The sequence below is a fragment of the Vanellus vanellus genome, assembly GCF_965231255.1.
Source record: "Vanellus vanellus genome assembly, chromosome: 14".
In the NCBI taxonomy this organism is placed as follows: domain Eukaryota; kingdom Metazoa; phylum Chordata; class Aves; order Charadriiformes; family Charadriidae; genus Vanellus; species Vanellus vanellus.
In genome coordinates, this window is record NC_138919.1 from 736,182 (window position 1) to 756,355 (window position 20,174).

The 20,174-nt window shown below is 51.3% G+C and overlaps 2 protein-coding genes across 3 annotated transcripts; both read right to left on the minus strand.

The window, feature by feature from the left end:
• Positions 1-1,499: 1,499 nt before the first annotated feature.
• Positions 1,500-9,062, minus strand: LOC309677893 (UPF0488 protein C8orf33 homolog). 2 transcript variants are annotated; one of them, XM_082490793.1, is made up of 7 exons: positions 8,918-9,062; positions 8,197-8,287; positions 6,179-6,316; positions 5,278-5,999; positions 3,642-3,729; positions 3,382-3,528; positions 1,500-3,244 (listed from the first exon to the last, which is right to left on the minus strand). In XM_082490793.1, exons 1-7 carry the CDS (start codon positions 8,924-8,926, stop codon positions 3,048-3,050), a joined length of 1,392 nt encoding a protein of 463 aa, XP_082346919.1. In that variant the 5' UTR covers positions 8,927-9,062; the 3' UTR covers positions 1,500-3,047. The 2 variants fall into 2 exon arrangements, with proteins under 2 accessions (XP_082346919.1, XP_082346918.1); XM_082490792.1 differs by having other exon boundaries at positions 3,642-3,732; positions 8,918-9,053.
• Positions 9,063-9,760: 698 nt separating this feature from the next.
• Positions 9,761-18,628, minus strand: AMDHD2 (amidohydrolase domain containing 2). The gene is made up of 11 exons (XM_082490827.1): positions 18,373-18,628; positions 17,742-17,878; positions 16,925-17,064; positions 16,539-16,593; positions 15,889-16,101; positions 14,706-14,794; positions 13,596-13,740; positions 13,218-13,325; positions 12,426-12,494; positions 11,878-11,979; positions 9,761-11,486 (listed from the first exon to the last, which is right to left on the minus strand). Exons 1-11 carry the CDS (start codon positions 18,453-18,455, stop codon positions 11,398-11,400), a joined length of 1,230 nt encoding a protein of 409 aa, XP_082346953.1. The 5' UTR covers positions 18,456-18,628; the 3' UTR covers positions 9,761-11,397.
• Positions 18,629-20,174: the final 1,546 nt, after the last annotated feature.

The window sequence follows — 20,174 nt, forward strand, 5'->3', positions numbered from 1 at the left end:
TCTTCATTTTGTTCCCAAAGTGAGACCTTTCCTGCTTTGCTATGGTGAATGGCCTGAGAAAGACTATAGCATTCCTTCATCCCATTACTCACTTTAGAAGCTGATCCTCAGCTTTTACTTTTTCAAGACCAATGCTATGGAGCAAGTTTTGCTCTAGAGGCACTGGTGTACTTCACACTCCCTTTTTGCCTTGTCTTTAACTCATTCCTGAGGCCACAACCCCACTGGAAGACCTTGTAAGCAGTTTGCTGCCTACAAGACTCGGCCCACACATTTAGGTGGGCAGTCACCAAAGAGATACCGTACCACAAATCCAGTTCCCCCTTCCGTACCCATCTCAAAGGCATGGCACGAAGCCAAGGGGAAGATACAGAGTCAGGCAGGTCAGAACTGAGCTCAGTTTTCGACCAAAACTGAGCTACATTTTCTTAGTGCAAGAACACTGGAACAGAGAACTCCAAGCAGATGAGAACATCTCCTTTCTCCCCCATCGCTGTACATCATTAATGCCTTCGGGCACGGACCATACCTCCAGCCACTTGTACTAGAGTAACTGGTAGAGCAAAGCCCTGACCCAAACTTGACACTGCTGTAACAAGAGATGTCACTGTAATCCCAAACAGCACTGAAATCCTGAAGAAAAAAATGCTAATAGGAGAAATCATTTTTTTTTTTTTAAAAGTGGTCATAAAGCCTGCACTGTGGCTTCTCTAAAGGGAAACAGCCCAATGGAGCAGCGACAGCATTTCCTAACTTCTAGTAACATTGCTCGTTTCCTTTCGAACAAGTGATAATGCAGCAGAGATGCTTCCAACATTGCAAAACTTAAGAGCAAAGTCAAGACTGCTATAATTCCAGATGCAAAATACTACAGAGTTGCCTTTTCAAGAAACAATGAAATAACTTGGGGACAGCTGTCAAAAATGCAGGAGGCATCACGTTTGCTAAGAAAACAGGGAGCGGGCACAGAAAGGCAAAATGCCTTGTCCGAGATTGCAATGCTGACTCACGGAACCGACTTTGGGTCTTGCACTCAAGTCCACAGGTCAAGTGGTCACACTCAGGGCTATGAAGTATCGCATTGATGAACATTCGCCTTCTGAGTGCTCCAATACTGAAACACAGCAAAAGGAGTATGGGTTGGTTTGCAGGTCAGCATTATGTGAAGACCTCTGAAAAACCACAGGAGCTGTTCATGTATTAGAATGCATTTTTTCTCTGCCCTCTTTGGAGATAAACCAGATGGATTAGGTTACACCAAATGTCCACCTCACTGGTATCTTTATTCCAGTTGTCAATGCCTAATGAATAGTATAAGCACATGGCAATTATATAAGAATGCTTCTCAGAATACTCCTGTAGCCTTCCACAGCACAGAATTTTATAATGTTTTAGCAACTCTAGCTTTACCTGAAACAAGACAAGGAAAAAAAACCCAACTATTTCCCAGACACACGCTGCATAACCAGCTAGGTAAGAAAACTGCTGTAGTTTCAAGGTCATGTACAGGATGCTCTTTAATCTTAGTAAAGTTTGACAATGACATTGCTTTTGTATGTTCAGCATGAAACCCTGGAAATCCAAGAAATACTGTATAGTATTGTTCCATACAGTCGAAGTAACAGCAGTGCTCCCCAGCAAGTAAAATAATAATCTAACCTATTGATTTGCAGAAGACTCTGCATATTTCTCCTTATCAGATATGTTACCCAGATTCACTTTCTCCTTATGCCTAGACAGGCATTCTTTAAAATATTTAAAACAAAATATCCTTGCAGATGCAACTGACTGCATCAGAGCTTAGTAATATACTCTTTTTTTTTTTGTAGCCAACATCAGTTTTTTTGAAGTCTTTCCCAGCAAATGTTTTCCACCATCTCTCAGCTGCTCTCAGTACACCCTGGAATCTGCCTACACTCCCATTTCTCGCTTCTCATACAGGATGACTGACTGGACTATAAAAAGGAAGGAAAGCACTGCACCCTAGGGACACCTGATACCACGTTTCCTTTTAAAGGACTTCTGTTCCTTCAGCTTTTTTAGGCTTAGCGAGGAAGGTTTTTCTGCATGAACACAGGAGATGGGTTCAGTGGCTGATGCAGTATCAGAACACTGGGGACGCACATTCAACCGCTCAGAAAGCAAAAATTTAATACAAATCAAATGCAAGAGAGTCTTTGGGCTCTCACAGTTCATTTCACTGTCACCCAAGGTTTGGCATGCAGCTGATTTATCCTCTGAGTCACTGGTGGTTGTAATGGGGCTACTTATAAAGTAAACTTCTTTTTTTAAGAACTGATTGTGCACCCTTCCTGGCTGGCCAGAACCTGGCTTCAGCAACAAAAATGTTTCCCTCTCTGGAAACAACTGTCCTTACATCCCCAAGCTAGATTAAATCAGCATTTACAGTTCTCTTCTAAGTCAATTAAAGAGATGAACGAGCAAGGATGATTCTCACCCATTTCCCTCCAAGATAATGAGTTCGTACTCTCTAGATGGCAGTGATGACACACACTGCCCAGTCCCTTCTGGATACCAGAAGCTGCATTCACAGAGACTCATATGGAATGGAAGCGTTCAACTATCCATGATGCTTACACTGCTGGACCTTCAGAGAAGCTGGATCTTCATTACAAACCATTCCCTGCTCTACGCATCGCTGCCTCACCTGCTACAAAAGGTCTGCTCTGCTTAAAATCAACAGGAGAACGGGAAAACTTCCCAGTATAAAAGACAGATTCTTAGGTTAATGTCAATTCTATAAGAAAAACAGTTTTTTCCAGATTCTGCGCTGATCTTTTGCATAGGTGCCCTTCTACAGCGTGAGGACAGGGGACTGCTATGGAAGATGAGGCTTAGGGTCATACATGTAGTAGGCAGATCCGTTTTAAACCTCTAGATAAGGCACTCTGAAAGAGGATCCATTCTTTAGGAAAAACACAGAGATTCTTGCATAACATTTTCTAATGCACAGCATTCTTCCACCATTCTTAAGTTTATAGGAGATTTGGCAGTTTCTAGCCACAGTTTTAGTCTAAAAGACTTCCCTACAAGAAATTAAAGCGAAACTCTTCTTGGGTAGTTGTAAATTTGAATAAGCCTTTGTTAAGTGTCCTGGGTGACTCTGAAGGAGATCCCGCTGAACCTTGGCTTTTCCTGCAAGCTCCTGAGCACTTCCGGATGAACTGGCAGTTCTTGTTGCGGGCGGTTCCCTTCACTTCCATGACCCTGGCAGATTTCGCAGCTTAAAGAGGGGAGAAAAGAGCAATAAGATATTTAGTCATCGCATATAATCAGGTCCCGCTCTGCAAAGCAATACAGAGGGCAAGAGTGAAGCCTGTTCTTCTTCTCCTCTTCCCTCACCACTGAAGTTTCTCCTACCTGTTTCCATGAGCTTCAGCTCTTTGCACCGCTCCTCCTCCATCTTCTTCCTGTAGTTTCCAAACATGGTTCTCATGAGCTGACGTTTCTTCACCAGTGGAGCCTTGTCATTGCGCAGTGTCTTGATCGCACGGAGAGCCTCCTCGACTGAAGCAGTGCAAAGGAGAAACAACGCACAGTTTAAGACTCCCCGCTGGCTCTGTCCCTGCGCACCTGCCAACCTGTCCCACAGGGGAGATCTCGTTTACTTGAACACTTACCCTGCTTTGGAGTGGCTTTCTGTGTCTTCAGGCCAAGTTCCAGCTGTTCCACACACCAGTCCACCTCTCTCCACAGCTGGTCATCTGACTGCTATGCAATATAAAGCAGAGTCAGCATGAGGGAATAAGTCATTCGAAAATTAGAGCAGCAGTTGCTACACATGGAGGAAAAAAAAAAAAAAAAAAGTATCTGCATAAAGTCAGGACTATTCCAAATCTCACGTTCTGGTGATCACTTTATAGACTTCTTGACATTTCCCCTATAGTGCTTTTCATCGGATAAACTTAAAGCAACGGACAAATGTTTAGTTGCAACTCACTGCCTCTATTTGATGGATTTAATATTTGGCTGCCATTCAGATGGTGCTGTTTTCCAGAAAGCTGTCCAGAGCCTCTCCTCTGAAAAAAGCTGTCAAATCAATCCACAGATGGGAGGAATAAGAATTAACAACAACAACAAAAAAACCCTACCCCCAAACCTACCTGAAATAAAAAAGCAAACAACGGACAGAATCAGAAATCAAGTCTTGGTGTCTTGGCTCCTGCATGCTCGCTGAACCAGAAACGTGTGAGGAGAAGCAAGCTGAAGCCCGTGAAGACGGAAGAAGCCAAGTCCCATCGAGCAAAGCCAGCTGGCTAATGAGCAGTCGGAAGAGAGAGGGAAACAGGGCTGCAGCCTGGGGCTGATGCAATTCTTAACTGTTACGTAAACACAAAAGCCCTCATGCTGTGTCCTCCTTTTCCTCACCAGTCTCCTTCCAACGGACTGGAAGGGCTTTACCTCGCCTTCACATCTTTCTACCTTTCTGGTACTCAGCAGTGTTTATTGGTAGGGTCGTGGGTGAAAGAGCACTTTGGATGGAATGCTCCAAGAGGCAGGTGAACAGTCAGTGCAACTTCCGTGTAGAATACTAATGAAAGTAAGCCTTTTGTAATTTTGTATTTCAGTATTGCTCATCTGGCATTGTTTGTTAGTAATAACTACCCCAGTGCTGAAAACAAAAAATAAAATGATGACCTAGACCTTTAGCAAGACATTAGAAAACCTCAGGGTGTACCTTAATGTGTGTTTACACATAACTTGCAACTTCAGTCGATTTCTGGGCCGTGCCTTACAGCGGGAACCTTCTCGGAAGCACCCTTCAGCTTTGCACCACACCCTGCCACAGCTTTGCCTACATCGGGTAGCAGCTCTGCACCTCGGCTTTGCTATTTGCATTCTGTGAGCAATTCATCCAACCCGGTAACACGCAACTCAGGGGTACAGTGCCTGGTTCAGCACGCAGAGATACCAGGTTGGCAGTGACTGAGGGCAGTTACCTGCATTTTTTCAATTTTTATTCTTTTAAGAAAACATGGCACCCAGCTTCCCGGGATCAGCCATCACAAATCTAAACATGGAACTTTTCGGCACAAGTCTTAAGTGGACAACGGAGGACCATTAACTTCTTTTCCACTAGTTAGGTTCCTCAACTGTCTAGCAAAGAAAGAAAACGGCTGCTGTAAGAAATAAGCAGCAATCCTTGTCTTTCAGCTTTCATCTCAAGTACACTAACTGTTAAACTATGCAAAGAGATAAAGTTTCTCTTTTGCTCAAGGGCTTATAAATTATGGCATCCCATCAATATTTAAATACCTGAGAGGTCTCATCCTGGTGGGAAGTATCTTTGTTCTGACATTCATTAGCTTCTGCCTTTGCCTTCCTGTTGATGTCAGTTTCTTCTGTCTCCTTTTTACCGACAGATGTTTTTTGTTTTTTCTTCTTTTTCTTCTTCTGGGCAGCTCCATCTGCTGTTGATTTCTCTGTTACTGTCTCATCTCCAGGAGCAGTCTCTGGTTGAGGGATCTTTAATGTGACATGGCTTCTATCCTCTTTGGGTGCACTACCAGCAGTTTGAGTCAATTCAGGCTTCTGCAAGTCTGAAATCTGAGGCATACCTGCTGATTCAGGGGGCAGTGAATCACCCAGCACTTCACGATTTGCTGTACACTCTGTATGTTGGCTTGTGGGAACTGATGGAACCAGAGGACAGTCTTCATCTGGGATGGCAAAATTGAAAGCAAACTTGGGTTCTTGCCCAGCGGCAGCAAAACTCAAGGCTCCATTCCAGTTCTCCGGCTTGGTGGCTCTGGTTTGTATCTGCTCAGCACCACTGACACCAGGGACTGCTTCCAGAGATGTGCCAGTTGCTTCTGGGTCAATCTCAGAAAGTGTAAAATCAAATCGGAAGCTGTTGTCAGATGACATGAACCACTTCGGTTTTGCCTTGGAGATTTGGTCAGATTGTTTCCCATATACCACACCATCTGGAGCCTGCCCATTGCTTTGCTGCACTTTCACATCACCAGGTTTCACGTCTACAAAAGATACATAATGTTTCTGTCAATGTGCCAGTTTCCTACTATGAGGATGCCACTGCGACTCCCTCTGTAGGGCACTGCTGCAGAGAGCCAATCCAATCAAAAGCTACAACATAAGAAATCTACAGAAAAGAACCAAGTATCACCCATCCCCTGAAGGGACAGTTCAAGCTCACCTGCTTTCTCCATGCTCTTCTGATCCTCAGCCGTCTTGAGATGGTAGTCCCCAAACACACGGTCCATCACTTGTCGCTTCTTCACAAAAGGAGTCTCACTGGAGCGCAGGACCTTGAGAATGCGCTGTGTCTCCTCTGCTGCACTCAAGAAAAAGACCGAGAGACAAGAAGCAGGTTATGGTGGACCTTACAAACCATACTGTGGGATGCTGGTGACTGGGTCTCCTCTGAACGTGTTCTGTGTTCTTACCACCTCCGACTAAACCACGACTGGCATTCGATTGAAAGGAAACTCCAAATGCTTCTGGAAGCTGAAACACTGTGAAACATTCTTAAAGGGGGCGGAAAAAAATAGATCTTAACTGCTTATTTATATACATTAAGAATCTTACACTGCAGTAACTGCACTACTAATGGCACAGAAGCTACACAGGGCTTAATAACCCTTCCCCCAAGGGAAACTTGGTGTCTCTTCTCTGGAAAACTGGAATAAATCCAAGTGAGTAGTGAGCACACCCTGAAAAGCAGGACTCTTACTTGACTCTCATACAAACTGCCCCAACCACAACAGTAATCCCAATTCTTTGTGTCAGAGCAAATTCGCTAAAAAGCATCGTTGTTCTTCTGTGACAGTGGTCCCCCAAAGACCTCAGTCTGGGAACTCCAGATATATGCAGAGTCTTGCAGTGTTTGTCTCGTGCATTTCAAGCCACAAAAAAGCTTGATGTTCTAGACTAGCATTGTGGAATGGGCAGGCACCCATCTCTCTTGGCTGCAGTGCCTCTCTCTGGGACTCTCCAAGTGAGGTGTATCTTGCAGATCTAACACTGAGAGGCCCATGCTATGAATAGAGTAACAGCACATGTGAGGCAGAAATGACGCAGTGGGGCTGTAGCCACCCCAAAAAAGTGGGATGTATCTTCATAGCACCGGGGTGTCAGGGTCCTGAGCACACATTCCCCCCTACTTCAAGGAGTTTAGCTGGCTGAATTCAAGGCCTGCTCGCTAATAAGAGCTGTTACAAAGAAAGAGCTCGAAAAAGCTCCAGGGGAACCTCTCCCCTCCCTCACTTGGGAGTTATTCTAAGCTGAGGATCTCATGCATAGCCCTGCTGCAGCCAGGTACCTCATTGATCCAGACTTTGAATTGCTGGCTAGAGCTTGGATCTGCCTCACCACTGCAGACTTCTCTGGTGAGCTGGTTACCATCAGCGCTACTGCTCTGCTCTCCTGGGTCAGGTACTGTGCAAATGAGCCCTTTTCTGGCCAAGTCGTCGCCTCTGCTTGCCTTGTGACTGTGCTCAGCCTCTGCCTCCCCTCCAGGAGCAGCTTACCCTTGCTTCTGCTGGACACTAGTTACCGAGTACAAGATATGGGTGTAACAGAACGGTCTGATGCTCAAGCAGGGTGTGTGGGCACATATTAACACATATGAAACACTGCCACATCCTCAGGTGCACCAGCAAACACTCATCTAGGCATCTTACAAAGGGTAGTCACACCCCTCCTCTAAATGTTAAGTACCAGCCATCAGTAGGAGCAGGACACGTGTCCTCATATATTTCTTTACAAGTTGGACTGACTAGATCAAACTGTGATCTTCTGAAAAGCATTTTACAGGACTTTATCTTTCACGTCATTTCTCCTTGGACATAAACAGTGAGGAACAAGCTTCACAAATACAAACATACTGGTGTTTAAGGGCCAGGCACCCTGACACTGTGTTTCCTTAACATTGGAAAACAAAAGCAAAGCTGTAGCAGAAACAAACAACAAACCATTAGATGGGAAAATGAGAACTTGAGAAAGAATACAGGAAACAGGAGGGAAAGATAAAGCTGCTTCCAGACAGACAGTTCTTAAAAGTTCAACGCTTTATGTTGTTTTGTATTTAGAACAAATCCTATATAACACAAGACTAGGAAAAAGATGGGAGAGAAGAAACAGAAAAACGTCCAGGTCTGCTAAATCAGAACTGAGGTTGGAATATGGCTGCAGACTGCAAAAGAGACAACATACCTTGTTTTGGGGTTGGGTTGAGGCAAAGGAGATTTGCCTCCAGCTGCGAAATGCACCGCTCCAGCTCATCTTGGAACGTGCCTTGGGGAGCCTTGGACACGGGATGGGAAAGGCACAATGTTTACAAGAAACACAAGTCTCTCACCTGCAAAACTGATTCCAAAACTGAGTTTTCTGAAGTCCCCTCCCCTCTTATGCGGGAGATCAGACTGGTGGGTCACAAACCCCTTTTCTGGCTTCACACTTGAGGCATGCAGTGTGACACCTCCATTTATACCACAAACCAACACAGCACGGGCTGGGACACAGGCCCTGCAATAGTTCCTATTTTAGGGCACCAAATGAGCCCTCTTCACTTTAGGGACTATAAACTCTTACTAGCAGCAAACCACCCTCTCCCGGCAAGCCAGGATTTCCCATGGATTGTTTGTTTTTTTTTTTTTTTTTTCCTCCTCCTCCCATTTTAAAGGCCCCGAACGGGAGATTTCTCTCTCTCTTTTTTTTTTTTTTTTTTTTTTTTTTTTTTCCCCCCTGAAGCTTATTCTGTGGCACGTCTCCACAGCAGGAAATTTCCCTCGAGCACAGCTCCGGCAACACACAGACTTTGCCTTTACGCTGAACAGGGGCCCCTAACACCGCCTCTGCCGCGTTTTTAGCCTCCCTGCCTGCCGCTGAAGGGGCTGCCCCAGAAGAGGAGGGAGAGGCCGCGCCCAGCTCTTACCCGCTGCATGCCGGGCAGTCTCCCCGCTCACGGAACAACGTGCGGGCTCCAGCTCCGCCCACCGCCCCTCGGCCGCCGGGACCGAGCCTGAGCCACCCGCCGAGGCCGCGGGGTGGGTTAAAGCGGGAAGGGCCCGGCCGCCGTGCGCCGCCCAAAGGCCTCCCCCTCGCCGCGGTCCGCCCGCCGCCCCTCCGCCCGTCGCCCGGGCCCCGCGCCTCCGTTCCGCCCGCCACACGGAGGGGAAAGCGGGGCCCGCCTCGCCCCTCGGGGCTCCGGCACCCGGCACGGGCCCGCCAGGGAGGGGCAGGGGAAGGCCGGGGGCGAGGGGCTCCGCCATGGGCCACCGGGGAGGCCCCTCCGCTCGGCCCGGCGGCGACCGCGGGGGAAGGCCCGGGGAGGCCTCCAGCACCAGCGCCGTCCTCGCCGGCCCTCCAGGGCCTGCCCTCACCGGGAGGGCCCGGTGAAGACCCGGGGTGCCGAGGCACAAAGCTTTGCCCCCAGGCCGGGCGGGCCATGGACCAGGGGAGCCCAGCTCCCACCTCGGCGCTGCCTTTGTCACTCCACGGGCTCACTGCCCTCTCCCCGGAGCCCCACGGGGAGCGCCTGGGCCGCAGCCGCCACACCGGCTGTCCGGCATGCCGGCTGTCTGCCCGCCATGGCACCAAATCCTTCGGGAGCACCCACAGCAGTGATGTCCCCATCAGGGCGCAGAGGCCCTGAGGCCACGGTGCCACCGGCCGCTCTCATCCCAGCCTGATGCACACCATACAACAACCATACAACAAACGGGCAGGGCCTAGCAGACAAAAAAAGGTAATACGCATATACAGGCATTGTCTAGTTCCATTTCTATTTTAGGTTTCCTTCTGATTATTTCATTTTGTAAATAATAATAATAAAAAAAAAGTTAGACACCTTGTTTCATATGCATTTTTTTTTCCCCTTGGATTTTTTTTTTTTTCAACAGCAGTCAAAAGTGTCCCCGTTGGGCATTTGTAATGCTGTGGCACATCACATTGCACAGCACAGTATTTGATGTCTCTTTTCAAATGCTTCAAATCATGGAGGCTATAGTTGCTGCTGGCATTGGCAGTTGACGTTAGAAATTCTCCAAGGCTGCCAGTTATTCCAGCAGGGCTCTAAAGTGCTAGGAAAGCACTTCCAAATGTTGCTGTTAACGGTTATTAAAAGGTACTGGAAAAATCAGCACACTCCTGCCAATCCTGACCAGGTCTTTGTCTTGCTTTACAACCTCCACCTTTGCTAAGACTTAGCCCCTGTCTAAGCCCTCCCCTCACTAGAAAAAAACATCTAATTGGTTTGAGGCTTATCAGAGGTTGTCTAAGACTTATCGCAAAGCTTTTCTGACAGTGGTAGGTTCAAAATCAGCATCAGTCTTCACACAGAAGTGTCCAAGTGTCAGGAAAAGAGCTGACAGTCAAGTATTGGAGAAGATAATAATGAGCATGGGAATAATGCGCTATCAGCAAGTGTCTTGAAAGGCCAGAATCCCACTGCAGTTCTCCTCTCCCTCAGTCCCTGAGCTGGACCGAGGGCTAATAAGCCCATCACCACCAGTCTGGGTGCATCCAATAAAGCAAAAGCTTTCTGACTGCGGCCTGAGGAATGCATAAACCCATCAGACGATGTAAAGGCTCTACTAAGTATGGCTGGGCACAGAGCCTGCAGAACCCATCTAGCCAGAATGAAGTGTTAAGAGGAACATTGCTTGGAATGCTGTCCATGTCTCCAGCTGCAACCATGTGCTGTGGACTCAATGCCCATGCAGGGAAAAGGCACAAAGGACCAGCAATGCCTCGTTTTTCCTGGGTTTGATCTCTGCCCTGAGGATTCAGCCCACGTGGATTCACAGCCCCACAATGGCACTAAGTTGGCGAGCTGTGACAGCCTTGCTCCGAGGACACACGACAGAGGGACTGCTGGGGGATCAGAACGCGATCCTCAACTTCTGCTGACACAACAGGAACCTTTTAATCTGAAGAGCTGCGAGCTGAGCTGGTGGAAGCCACGGCTGCCTGGGAGCGAGGCAAACAGCAGGCAGAGGAATGGAAATGGCTTGAGCCTGCCTCAGGCACAGGGCAGGTTAGTGTGTGCTGTATAAAACAGTGCAAAGGCTGGGACAGCTTCATACTGCTGTAAGATGGCGACAAGAGCACCTCTGTCTGGAGACTCCACACAGGACAGTTGTGCAGTCCTTCAGGTCACTCCTGGGACTGACAATCCCCCCAACACGGATCTGCCTGCTTTCCCCACGCCACCAACTGAGCACCAACAAATTTGTTGCAGGCATGGCTGTAACTGGAAGCAGTGGTTGCGCTGGAAAACGCAGCTCTTTGGTATGAGGCTCCTTTAAGGGAGTTGCAGGAAGGAATCAAAAAATAAAAAGAGAAGTGGAGTGGTTACCAAAGCTGCTAACCAGAGTGCCAGGGAGCCTTGGAGGGCACCAGGACAGCCCAGCGTCACATGCCTAACGCATCCTGCCTCCAGACTTCCTCGCCCGCAATGTACGTGGCTTGCACATACAGTCCGTCGTTGAGCATCAGGAAATCTGTATCGGACAAGAGAGAAAGGAAGCAGCTGTCAAAGAAATGGAGCAGCTGAAGCTGGCTGGGAAGAGCTGGGCTCCGTGGGGAAGAGCTTCTCCCCACACCAGAAATGGCAGCAGAATGGGAGTGTGGTGCCACCTATGGCGGCTCTGCTCCATGTTTGGCCGAGATGGGGAGGTCTCTAGAAAGGGCTCATGAAACATCACCAGCATCCCAAGGAAAAACCACCGAAGCAAAAGCCCAGAGCAGATCCCAGGCAGAGAGAGTCTCCCTGCAGCTCCCACTGAAGCAGGGGATGAAGATGCGTTTGCAGCAGCCCCGGCTTTGCTCCAGCTCCCAGGAGCCCTCACACTGTTGTTCCCATACCAGTACCTGCTGTCCCCATACCAGTACCTGCATCGGAGTCGTAATTTAGTGTCCCTTTTTTGTGTTCAATCCCCAGGAGCTGGGCAGGATGCAGAGATGCTGCCTCCAACGCAGTCTCTACTGAGCACCCTTGAACAGAGAAGGGGGGAGACATTAGGGCAGCAAACAGCCCTGTTGCCAGAGCAGCCCAAACCCCCTGGCTAAGGCAGCTGTCAGCCTGGCAGGGACCCGAGCTGGAATACCCTCACCACAGTCGGCTGGAGCTGGGGAGGGGAAACATCCCTACAGGAGACAGTGGGAAGAGGAGAACTGAACACCCAGGGGATGGGGAGGGGAAAATCATTCACCTTTGTGGGAAAGGAGCAGGGGAGTTCATCTCTCATTAGTGCTATGGGTTAAAATGAAACCTCCCTTCAAAAAGGTGCTCAACTGAGGCCAGTGCCGCTGATCCCATCCCTTCTCATCACGTTTCGAGTGAGAGGGAACATTCCCTGGTGGAGTGCATACAGCTGGCAAGAGTGAGTCCTCTTCCCGTGTCAACATTGGGAGCAACAAGGGAGACAAGGCTCACTTACCTGTGGCTTCTTGGAAGTGTCGCACACACGTGTCCATGGTCGCCACACTACCGCTCAGGGTCTTTGTGCCTGGGAGATGAACAGGATAACGCTGAGCAGGTCCCACAACTCATAGCAAGGAGAAGCGAGGCAGTGGGAAAGCATAATGTGACCAGAAGGGGCAGAAATCCTGGGCTGCACGAGGAGCAAGTTGAAGGGCCATTGCTGCCGAGTGACAGAACGAGGCAAGAGAGAGCCCGTGATGGCAGCACAGGGAGAGGTACTGAGGTGTCAGCCCACAGCTCCACCGTAAGACCAGCTGGAGTGGGTGAAACTAGCTCACAACGCAGGCACCTGCTGCCAGAGACAGAGGAAGGGAACCGAGAACGGAGTGATCCTTCTCTGAAATGCGTTCCCAGTCTCCAACTGCTTGCAGCTTAGGGAACTTAGCAAGAAGTGGTAGTGCCAAGTAAAGACAAAGGACAATAAATATCTGTGGGATTTCTCTGTCCTTTCTGACACTGCTGGAACCTCTGGCATCCATGACACTGGGCAACAAGGCATTCAAAGGTGTTGCAGACAGCCACAAATCGACAGATTCCTCCTCGCTCCACGAAGATGGAGCACTTCCCCTCTTTATGAGGAGCCTCATTCTCCCCAGGGCCAAGTCACTGCAGAGCCATCAGGCACCAAAAGCCATGCGGGCGGCATAAGCAGTGCCTCACACTGACAGGCGCTGCACGGTGTGCTGGGCTTTTCAGAACGGGCACGAGTGGCAGCGCTGCCCCCAGCTCTTTAGCAAGAGGCACTGACCTGCAATGTAGGTGTTCAGCCCATCGATCTCCACCACCTGCTGACCCAGCGTGTGCCGACCTGGTGCCAGCCCCATGCCAGCGATCGCATCCGTCACCAGCACCAGGCCTGAGGAACGCAAGGAAAGGGCCGCATTAGCTTTGCAGCTGATCTTGCTGCCGCTCCGAGCGCTGTGCCACATTGGCTGTCCCAGAGAGGGGCCAAAGCGTCTCTAGCCACATCCAACCAAAGCAAGAGGGCTGGTGGATCAGCACACATGGCTGTCACCTCTTTCAGGCTGCCAGAGCAGCACGCCGCAGCACTTGCATGAGTGATTTGTGGGAGATGGCACAGCGCTTGGGAGGGCTGGTGACACTGCGTGGGTCTGGCGTGGCTCACCTTTGGGGTGGGCTCGGTGGGCGATTCGCAGGGCGGCAGGGTTGGTGTGGATGCCATCAGAGATCATGCCATAGAAGACCCTCCGCCCAGCAGGAATCTTGTCGCTCGTCAGCAGCCCCACGATCCCAGGGTCACGATGGTGGAACTGCCCGAGGGGAGAGAGGACAAGCTGTAGAGCATCACCAGGACTCATGGGCTGAGACCCTTCCCATCAGGGGACGCAGCTGCCATCTCTATCAAACAGTGCCTGGCACCTGGGTGCTCCATCCTTTACCAGACAAATCTGGGCATTGCCTTGAATTTCAAGAGTCTGCTACAGCCTTGAGCCTCTTTTAGAACAGTGTCCTGGTTTGAGCGACACAGGACTAATTTCTCTTCTAATACTTGGAAAGACTGCATTTTTGGAAGACTCCAGTGTCTGAATTTGTGAAAATATTTACTTCCTAGCCTGCTATGGTGTGTGGGTTTCAAGGTCTCGGTGTTTTCGAGCTCGCCAGGTGCAGGGATGAGGAGGAGCGAGACCCGGGCACTTGACCCAAGCTGCCAACAGAATTATTTCATACCATCGATGTCACATTCATTATAAATTAGAAAGTTTGCTGCAAAGTTCTCTCTCTGCCTTGATGGCTGCCATCCTGAGAACTTCATGCCCTGGTGCTGGACCCCTGAGCCCTTCCCTTCCTCCTGAAGCCGTAGCGCTCGCAGTGTTCGGCATTTGCTGTCCACTGCTGGGAGTGCACAGCTTCCTACGGATAGAATGGGCTGAGTATAATCTTTGTATATTCTATATTGGTATCAGGATCAATATTGGTTCTTTAGTTCTGTTAATGTTAATTATTTAATCCTACTCTATTAAATCTGTTTATACTTCAGCTCCTGGGTTTCCTTGTTTTCTCCCGATTCCTCCCGGGTGGGGAGGGTGATAGAATGATTGTCTAAACGACAGTAAATTGTTATGGGTCTCTCAAACCATAACAATCAGGCAGTGAAGCCAGAGAGGTTCAGTGCTGAAACCTCACTGCAAGGCCTGGTATGAAACAAGCTGGGGAGAGCTGGAGAGAGAGCACCAAAAGCAACACCAGTGCAGGGCACGTGCCCTCGGCTACTCACCGGCAACATGGCATTGAAGAGGTGAGTGATGAAGGTAGCGCCGTGCTGCACAGCCTCCTCAGCCTGGGAGAGGTTAGCCACCGAGTGACCTGGGAACAAAGACCAACGCATGATTTTTCCGCCCATCTCCCCATTTATTTCCCTACAGGAGTGACAACACTCCGTCCCTAGGACTCTACTCTGATGCCCCACTCTGGGCTGACGTCTGAGATGCCCGCCTCGGCACAGAGGTGTCTGGCCATGACCGTGGGGGACTCTGGCAGTGGGTTCACTGAACACGCTCACTGTTCACAACAACCGTCACAAATGCTGCCTTGCTCACAGAGAGCTGCCCTCAGGCTGGGCTAGAGGTCCAAGAACATGCCCTTCTGCTGTCCCCAGATCTTTGAAGGCTATATAGAGAGGTGTCAAGGGAGGAGAGACAGTGGGGACTTTGCCAATACGGGGATAAAACTACCCAGAAGGAAAATTCCGTTTTCCCCAATGCAGACAGCAGCTCTAATGCTCTGTGGGCAAATTTTGCCTTTCTGTGGTTCTTCTCTTTATGTGGCTGTGAGATAAGAGATGCTCTGCTGTATGAATGCCCTTCTCGCTTAAGGTTTAATCTCACCCTGATTAACCCGCCCTCCTTTTAAAAAAAAAAAAGATTTCTTCAATGATCTGAAGCAAAGAAGAGTTTTTGAAACAAAGGACAAGGAAAATGCAGCCAGTTTTAAGTCAGTGGCCTGAAAGACATTGGAGGGAGCGGTCTCCCACAGCGCTTCCGGTTGAAAAATGGAGTTATCAAAACTCGACAGTAACCTTTGGAAAATGATTTCACCTGTCAAATAAGGCCTAAAGCAGTTGAACTTCAGAGTTTGAACCTTTCCACGTTGTCAGCCCTCAATTACATCTTTATTCAAGTAAGACTGCTATTCTTTCCTGTGTCTGAACAGCACCAAGTGCTGCCTGGTGTTAGAAGTTTGGCCCTTATCGTACAAAGGGCGACAGATTCGCAGCATCAGGTGAGGTCCCTATTTGTGACAGGTCTGTCACCTCCATACAGGCCAGGGAAAAGAAAATCCCACCCCGTCCAGTCGCACTGAGACACCGTTAGAGATGCTACAGCCCCAAGAGGGGCTGCCTGGCCCACGTGGCATGGGGAGACGGAGCCTCCCTCAGCCTCCTCCGCCCCAGCCCTTACCGAGCGAGACGCAGATGCCCCGCTTGGTGAGTTCCCGGATCACCTCACTGCTCCTCTTTATCTCTGGGGCCAGGGTGACTATCCGGACACAGTCCAGGGACCCGTAGGTGGCAAGCAGGTCCTGGAAGGCACCTGCCTCGAAGGTGCGGAGGCAGTGCTCCGGGTGCGCCCCTTTCTTCTCCTTGCTGATGAACGGTCCTTCCAGATGAGCCCCTGCCCAAACAGGAACACAAAAGCATGACCCTTCCTCTCCCCACCAAGGACCAAGAAACCCGCTGCGCCTACCCCACTCCAGTCAAGCTCTTGCCGTTCTCCTGCAGCAAAACACATGGCTCGGGTAAATCTGAGCTCAGCACAGCGAAAGATGCAGTGCTGGCAACTGGCCAAGCCAAGCCACCCCACTGCCATTACCCTGTGGGGCCCAAAAGGACTGGAGAGGTGCATGTAGGATGACAGACATCATGGCAAAGGCCAGGGACAGGCTGAGAGAGAAAGCGGGTCTGTGCCCACCTGTGCATCCCTCCCATCGAGACAGCTCCAGCCCTCATTTGTGCTGTCCCTACAGTAGCTTCTTTCCCCTTAACAATGAACAAGGTAATTGCCTACCGAGAGTAGCACCAGAGCGGATAGCGAGGGACAAAACCACTTACCCAGGATACCTGCTCCATGGGCTCCACCATTTCTTATGCTGATCTGAGGGAGAACCTAGAGAAAGGGGTTTGTCAGGCACAGCAGCCCGGACACGGCACCCCAGCTTGCTAAAACAAAACCCAAACGTCAGGTCCACAGAGAGCTTTCTAGCTGGACCAGTTGGGACCATCAGCCAAAACACAGCTCACAAAGAAAAAGTCGGCTGCAAGCCCCATTGTGCAAAGCTGGCAGGGGAGACATCGCTGTCTCAGGGCCTGAGGGCAAGAAATCCAGTCCAGCTCCTCATGCCCACAGCTTTTCCACCATGGCAGCTACCCTCATCTCTCTTGGTACCAAACCTCGGCCCTTTATTACCCTGTGCATGAGAGGGGAGGAAGTCACTTACCTGGTGGTACACAGGTGGAGGAGAGGTCACTAGGGTGGGACAGAAGGAGGTCACTCCATGGGAGAGGATTTTCTGACTGACCAGGTCAATCCCTGATTTGAAGTCATCTGTAGCCAGGGAGAAGTCCACCCCAAAGCCTCCTGCACCATGAACAAAATGGAAATGAAACTACAGCTTCCCCACCCGAAAACGCCAAAGAAACGTGTTGTGTGACCGCAGTGAGCCACTCTGTTTGTACGCTGCTGGCCAGAAGCAAAGGGGTCCACCAGCGCTTCTGTCCTACGTTCGCAAGGCTCCGCGAGCACAAATCCAACCAACACCGTCCTGCTGAAATGCTTTTCCACACAACGTCCCAGCGTTTTACAAGCACCAACTTTTTATTTTGGGGCAGGGCAAAAATCTGAGGATTCCCCATTAAAGAGAGGATCCGACTTCCAACATAAGCTACCGTAGAACAAACCCCTCAGGGAAGAGCTGGTGCAGGTAACGGTCATTCCCTGCTCTGTCCTCCGCTCATCCTGGAACGGGCAGGGTGGGCATCCTGCCAGCACAGGGGCAGGATAAAACGTTGATAAAAAAATAAGGTTAAGAGGAAAGCTGGGCTGAAAACCCCACCCAGCCAAAGAGGTCCAATTACACACCAGCAGCAACCATGGGCAAAATTGTTCTTTATCGTTAGTTCGGTGACTCACACCTCCCTCCAGCAGCTGAAACGCACTTGGTCGTGGGCAGTACACACGCAGCAGGGTCTGAAGGTCCAGGATGGACAAACCCAGGATCCCCCACCCTTCTGCGAGCGTACATGGCTTCACCGTACCGTTGATCTGGACGTCGATGAAGCCTGGGGCGATGATGCTGTCCTTGCAGTCCACCTGGATGTCGGCAGAGCCCTTCTCGTCGAAGAATAGTTTCTCTGGGTTGAGGATCTTCCCCTCTCGCACCCACAGGTCCTCCCTGAAGGGACAATCACACTCACGCCAAGCTCCTGTGCCATCTGCGGTGGAGCAGACGGGACCGGGTGGCCATGGCCCCGGTGACAGGGGTGGCCTTGGGCAGAGCAGACCCCACCGGCAGCTTCCGCCACAGGCTCTCCGATGTCTGCTCAGGCAAAGCTGCACTTCCAGCAGTGGGACAACGGGCAGCCTGGCCTCTGGCTGTGCAAAACTCAGAGGAATGGGATTTTCATGGGCTGCCTGCCCGTCAAACAGGGTGGCGGTGGCCAAGGCAGAGGAGGCGAAACGAAAGATGAGGGGAGCAGAGCGGGGTCGGACATCACTCTCGCCTCCTTCAGAAATGGGGCAGAGGGGATGAGGGACAGCGGGAGCGTAGTGGGGGGGTGACAGCTGATGCACTGGGGGGACCTGGGGACAGTCAAGCTCTGCAGCCTGGCCGGGAGCCCCGGCACCCTCAGTAACCCCAGCACCCCCGGTACCCCCGGCAGCCCTCACCTCTGGAGCTGGTGGCTCCTCAGGATGCGGCAGTTGGTGAACTGGACGATGGGCGCGTCCGAGACGGATTTGTTGGACGGCATCGCGGGGCTGCGGCAGCCGGCGGGATCCGGAGGGGAACGAGGGGTGGCGGAGCGGGTCAAGGCCGCGGCTCCAGTGCGAGCGGCTGCCGCGGGAACGCGGAGCCGGTGAGGGGCGGAGGGGCCGGAGCACCGCCCCGGGGGCAGGCGGCGGGTAGGCCCCGCCCCTCCCCGGAGCTGCGGGCCCACGCTGTGAGGAAAAGGCCCCGCCGGCCTCTGCGGACGGGCCCCGGTGAGGGCCGGGCCCGGTGCAGCCCCCCCCTCCCCTCCGGGGCGGCGGCGGGGACCGGGACACCCGGGGCGTGGCCGGGGGCGATGGGGGCGTGGCCGGGGGCGTGGCGTGGAGCGGGGCGAGAGCCGGCCTTACCCCGGCAGCGCCGCTGGCTCCCAGTCACGTGATCCCGCTCAGCTGACGCGCCGGGATTCCCCTCCCGCCCTGCCCCACGTGACCGCCCCGCCCCACGTGACCGCCCCCCCGTCCCTCGGCGCCGCCATGATGGGAAGGGCTCCGCCATCTTGAGGAGGTCGGCGGCTGAGGGGAGCGGGCAGGTCTCGCCGCCGCCGCGACCTTGTGTTGAAAGCTCGGTGGTGAAGGAGAACCGACGGCGGAGGAGTTCACTTCCACTGCTGTCCTTGGCCCTGGGGTCTCCTTCCGGCCCGCACAGGCTGCTGGCATTGGAGGTGACTGTGGGGATGATGCTGCAGAGAGATGCCAGGTCTTGCCTGGGGAGCCAGGGAGGGTGGCAGGGCACCCCTATGCTGCCACTCTCCATCCTTGAGCAAATAAGTGTCTCAGGGGATTTACTGTCTGGGTCTGGTTTAATCACGCTAAGCATGAAGTAGAAATGAGTAATTTTCCCTATCGGAGCCTCTAAGGGGGCTGGCAGCAGCGTATGCTGGTGTTGCGCCACAGCGTGTACCGTCAAGCTGTCAAAACACTTAAAAAGATGTGGGGAGCAATGTGTGAAGGGAACCTGTCTTATCCAGGGAAACTTCAGACCTGGTGAGGTGAGGGAAGCTGGAGAGGGGTGAAGAGGATCTGCTGTGCTGAGCTTGAAGGTGTCAACATCTGCTGGTCATGACCATCTCCCCAAGACCTTCTGCACACGCCTCTTGCTTTATGCTGTGATGAGAAATATTCGGGGTAGAATCTTTTTCTGCCGTGGAGTCCACTGACTCCAAACTGGAGCTCCTCAGCACAGGTGGTTTAGAGCATCATCACTCAAGAACTTAATTTGTGAATAAGTAACCTTGGCTTGAATGGCCACAGTGGACTTGATCCTCTCTGGGGAATGATTCTACCTGGAGGAACTGCTCTGCTTGCTGTGCTGCACTGCACATGTGTGGGACAGCATGCACGCTGTACCACGAGGGGCCACCACCATGTAGCACATCCATGGTGCAAGGAAACAACAGTGCAGGCCTTGCTTCATCTGACTCATGGTCATTTTCTTCTTGAATGGCAACCCCAGGCAGACCCAGGTGTGCTGGGTGGACCTGTCACAAAGGACCAGCTGACCCTTGCCCTGAGAGATGGCAGACAAGTGTTGCCAAGCATGTACCTGCTTGGAAATCTGGCTGGGCACAATAATAATTACACTAACAAAATTAAATTTCAACTGTTTATTGGCTCAGGCAAAGTAAGGTTTCTGGACACACACCCACCCCCCGCCGCCCCGCCATTACTTTCTCAGCCTCAGCTGAGGGAAAAAGAGTTAACTG